At 35.7% G+C, this 4,658-nt stretch overlaps 1 protein-coding gene across 1 annotated transcript; it reads left to right on the top strand.

Moving 5' to 3' along the window:
- The first annotated feature begins 3,500 nt into the window (after positions 1–3,500).
- Positions 3,501–4,140, top strand: LOC107971095 (spermatid nuclear transition protein 3). The gene is made up of 2 exons (XM_016943252.2): positions 3,501–3,682; positions 3,868–4,140. Exons 1-2 carry the CDS (start codon positions 3,539–3,541, stop codon positions 4,009–4,011), a joined length of 288 nt encoding a protein of 95 aa, XP_016798741.1. The 5' UTR covers positions 3,501–3,538; the 3' UTR covers positions 4,012–4,140.
- The last annotated feature ends 518 nt before the right edge of the window (positions 4,141–4,658 follow it).

Raw genomic sequence — 4,658 nt, 5'->3', positions numbered from 1 at the left:
CAATCAACCTCATAGACATTGTATTGCACAAAGGAAGCCAAGCATAAAAAATATATATGCTGTACAATTCCATATATATAAAGTTTAAAAGAAAGCACAACTACTCTATGTTGTAGAAGTTAAGATTGATTTTTTTTGGGGAGGAAGGAGAAGTAGTGATTTGGAGACATCTGAGGGTGTGAGGGTGGTTTCTGGGATGCTGGCAGTGTCAACCAGGGTCATGGTTACATACGAGTGTTGACTTATGATTTATGCACTTTTATACTTTTGTCTTCATACATTTTCAGGTTAATATGTATCTATTATTCTGATATATATATATCAGAATATGCGATATATATATATCAGAATATGTGATGTATATAATATATATAAGACATATATAATATATAATATATATAATATATATAAGACATATATAATATATAATATATATTATATATATTATATAATATGTAATATATAATAATATATTTAATATATAATAATATAATATATATAATATATATATGACATATATATATATATGTCTTCCCCCTAGGAGTGGAATTATTTGATAACAATGCATGGATATTTTTAACTTTAGTAGATACTGGCTCAACCAGTTGTCCAAAGTAATTATAACACATTACACTCCCTCCTCCAGCAGTATATAAAAATTTCAATTGTTGTGCATATATTCTTAAGGGGAATGTTAGGGTCAGTGAGTTCTCTATGGTAAGTATAAAATGTTCTATTTACATTTTAATGCATACATGGGTTCTGGATTATTTGGGGCACCACTTCATAAATGAATTGTGACACATGACTTCAGCGTCTGCATTACCACTGGTATTTGTGATCGTTATGAACTAAAGTGGCAGTGTTTTTCAAACTTGAGTCCAAAAGACATGTTCTCAAGAGTCCACAGATTTATTTTTAGGGTCTTCATATTTTCATGTTTGAAAATATTTAATTTAACCCTTACAATAACTTTATAAGGTAGGTGTTATTAACTCCCTTTTACAGATAAGGAAACTAATTTGCCTAAGGTCACACAGCTTGTAAGTGGAAGAGCCGAGATTCAAACCCTATTGAATTACTTTCTGTTTGTTTGTTTGTTTATTTTTTGAGATGGCGTCTTGCTCTGTTGCCCATACTGGAGCGCAGTGGTGCAATCTCAACTCACTGCAACCTCCACGTCCAGGGTTCAAGAGATTCTCCTGCCTCAGCCTCCCGAGTAGCTGGGACTACAGAAATGTGCCACCACATCTGGCTAATTTTTGTATTTTTAGTAGAGATGGGGTTTCATCATGTTGGCCAGGAAGGTCTTGAACTCCTGACCTCAAGTGATCTGCCCACCTCGATCTCCCAAAGTGCTGGGATTACAGGCATGAGCCACCACATCCAGCCTGAAGCCTATTGAATTCCTTTCATGAGGAAAATTCATATTAATTTTAACAGCTTTGTTAAAATATAATTTACATATTATACAATGCAATCATTTAAAGTGGACAATTCAATGGCTTTTAATATATGCACAGAGTTAGGCAGCCATCTCTTCAATCAATTTTAGAATATTTTCATAATTCCAAACAACACCACTTCATCCCTTTGTTGTCACCTCTAAATTTCCTCATTACTTGATCACCTTAAGGCACTACTAATCTCTTTTCTGCCTATAAATTTGCCTATTGTGAATATTTCTTTTATATATATACTTTTTAATTATACTTTAAATTCTAGGGTACATGTGCACCACATGCAGGTTTGTTACATATGTATGCATGTGCCATGTTGATGTGCTGCACCCATGGAAACATACAATATGTAATCCTTTGTGACTGGCTTCTTTCACTTAGCATAATATTTTCACATTTATGCATGTTGCAGCATATATCTGTATTTCATTTTTTCTATGACCGAACAATATTCTGTTATATTCCTATACCACATTTTATTTATCCATTTTTCAAGTTGATGGGCATTTGGGTTGTTTCCACCTTTTGGCCATTAGGAATAATGCTGCTATGACCATTCCTGTACAAGTTTTTGTGAGAATATAATTTTCATTTTTCTTGGTACATACCTAGGAGTGGGAATTCAGGATCATATGATAATTCTATGTTTAGCTTTTTTTGGGTACCTGGCTGACTATATTTTAAAACTTCTGTACCACTTTATGTTCCCACAAACTAGATATGAGGGCTAATGTTTTTCACAACTTTACCAAATCTTATTATCTGCCCTTTTTTTATTATTACCATCCTAGTGCATGTAAAGCAGTATCTCATTGTGGTTTTGATTTGCATTTTCATGATGGCTACTGATGCTGACTATATCGTTATCTGCTTATTGGCCATTTGAGATATGTTTTTCCTACCCCTTGTCCACTTTTTAAGTTGGGTAACATTATTATTATTGAATTGTAAGAGTTCTTTATATTATATATTTTACATGAATTTCACTTACTGATGTATGATCTGCAAAATTTTTTTCCCATTCTGTGCATTGTCTATCACTTTCTTAATTTTAACTGTTGAATCACAAGGTTTTGATTTTGATGATGTCAACTTATCAAATTTTTCTTTTGTTACTTGTGCCTTTGGTGTTATACTATAAGACACTATTGCTGAATGAAGGGTCATGAAGAATTTTGCCTATGTTTTCTTCAAATAATTTTATAGTTTTAGGTCTTATATTAAGCTCTTTGATCCAGTTTAAATTAATTTGTGTATATGATGTGATTTAGGGTCCAAATTCACTATTTTGCATGTGAATATCCAGTTGCCACAATATCATTTGTTGAAATAACTATTCTTTCTCCACTGACTTGTCTTTGAACTCTTGTTAGAAATCAATTTTTCATAGATATGTGGGTTTATTTCTGGCCTCTTACTTCTATTCTATTAGTCTATATGTCTGTCCTTATGCCAGTATCACAATATTTTCATGACTGATAAGAGCTGCTATGTCAATCTGAAACTAGAAAACTGAAGAGGTCTATACAGACATTGGAAAAAGAAGGTGAGATGGGAAGTTTTGTGTAGTAGCCAAGAATGAAATTGTCTTCAAGGTGCATAAGATAAATCTTTTGAAGGGGAATGAGGTGATTTATATCTACACAGAAACTTAAATATAATCACATTTTCTTGGAGAGATTTTAGGTAAGATATCCAAAATATTAGGTCATGATGAAGGATGGGAGAGAACAAAATAAAAATGGAATGGGAGTGGCTATGGAGAAAGACTTGGAGGCATCACTTTTTTCTTGCCATCTGTACAAGTGATGAGAAGGGATTACAGGTTATTTTCGGAAGGCTTTTTAGTGGGATGTGAAGGAAATGCCCCTGTCTCCAACCAGAGCACATGGATCTCCCCAGCATCCCCACCATTAGGCAGAAGCCAAGAGTGCTTTGTGATGTCTACAGCTCCTTTAACCCCTACTGGCCAGGGGAAGTGCCTAGATGAACAAATAAAGCTAAAGGGTGTGGCTCCTCATTGTCCTGATGATGGGCATTTTATATGCTTGTAGAGAAGACTACTGTGGGGTTTCAACATGGCTAAAGTTACCAGAAAATTGAAGGGATCTAGCAAAGTTATGGAACAATCAAACCCAAGCACAGAACAATTAATCTCAAGCACAAAAGGGAAGAACAAGATGAAGAAATCCTGTCAACCCAGGGCCAGAAAAGGGGGCAAGGTGAGACCACCTCACTCAAGCTTTTCTCTTGATCCACCCTCCCCTATGTCTCCTACGCTTTACCTGCCTGGCACAAACCCCCTCATTAGCCCATGTCCCTTTTTACAAAGCTCCTCTTCTCCTTCAGTGCCTATCTCCTTCCTCGAACACAAGGTCCTTTTGTGATCACTCTATTGCCCTTTCAGGTGAAGAAGATACAGAGGGTGATAAAACGACTGCATCATGGGAGTTCAAGAAAAAAATCGTCTAGTACTAGTACAGAAATTCCACAAAAGGTAAAAAGAGTGAAAAGAGCCAAGAAGTTTCGGCCACTAGCAAAGATTGAGTAGGAGCCAAAGCACTCAGGCCAGGCCCAAGATGCTGTAAAAAAAAATGACACTCCTACAAGATACAACAGCATAATGAAACAGCGATGGTGGTAATTAAAACAAAATCAACATGTTATGAAAAACCCTTTATTTCAGAACATGTGTATGTATCTCTGTAAGTTATCTGATTGTGGGAAAAGAGAGAAGGAAGGGAAGAGGCAAGTTTGTGACACAGAAGCAAAGTGAGGTCCAGGAGAATTGGAGGGGGTTGACCTGCCAGTAGGTTTATATACTGACAGGTAGACATATTTGCAGGCCTACCATGAGCCAAACATTGGGGATAAGGACTAGGTGAGGATTGAGCAATGAAGAAAAATTTCCATTCTTAACATTATAACCCATAGGCAAGAAGAGAAATGGGCTTGGTGTTTCTATTTGTGCATATGTGCATGGGGATAACATTAGGGTTTAGGTTGCCAGAACACAAATGGGGAGAAGTGTAATGTGTGTTGGGTGACAGTATCACTTCCTATAAAAGGTGGACAAAGAAACCATCTCCAGGCCACCTATTTCATAGTGGTGTTTGCTTTCCTTCAGACTATGTAACAAGCAATTAAATGATCTAAGAAAGGACCCAAAACTAACCCTAATAAAATTTGACAAAACTT

Source organism: Pan troglodytes, chromosome X (genome assembly GCF_028858775.2).
Source record: "Pan troglodytes isolate AG18354 chromosome X, NHGRI_mPanTro3-v2.0_pri, whole genome shotgun sequence".
Lineage (NCBI taxonomy): Eukaryota > Metazoa > Chordata > Mammalia > Primates > Hominidae > Pan > Pan troglodytes.
Note: the sequence above shows the minus strand (reverse complement) of the source record. Positions and strands in the feature narration are given on the sequence as shown.

What these genes read in the sequence shown, in the direction of transcription:
- LOC107971095 (XM_016943252.2), top strand. Translation starts at nt 3,539, where the DNA reads ATGGCTAAAGTTACCAGAAAATTGAAGGGATCTAGCAAAGTTATGGAA. An exon ending in GGGCCAGAAAAGGGGGCAAG is followed by an intron (nt 3,683 to 3,867) that starts GTGAGACCACCT and finishes TTGCCCTTTCAG; the next exon opens with GTGAAGAAGATACAGAGGGT.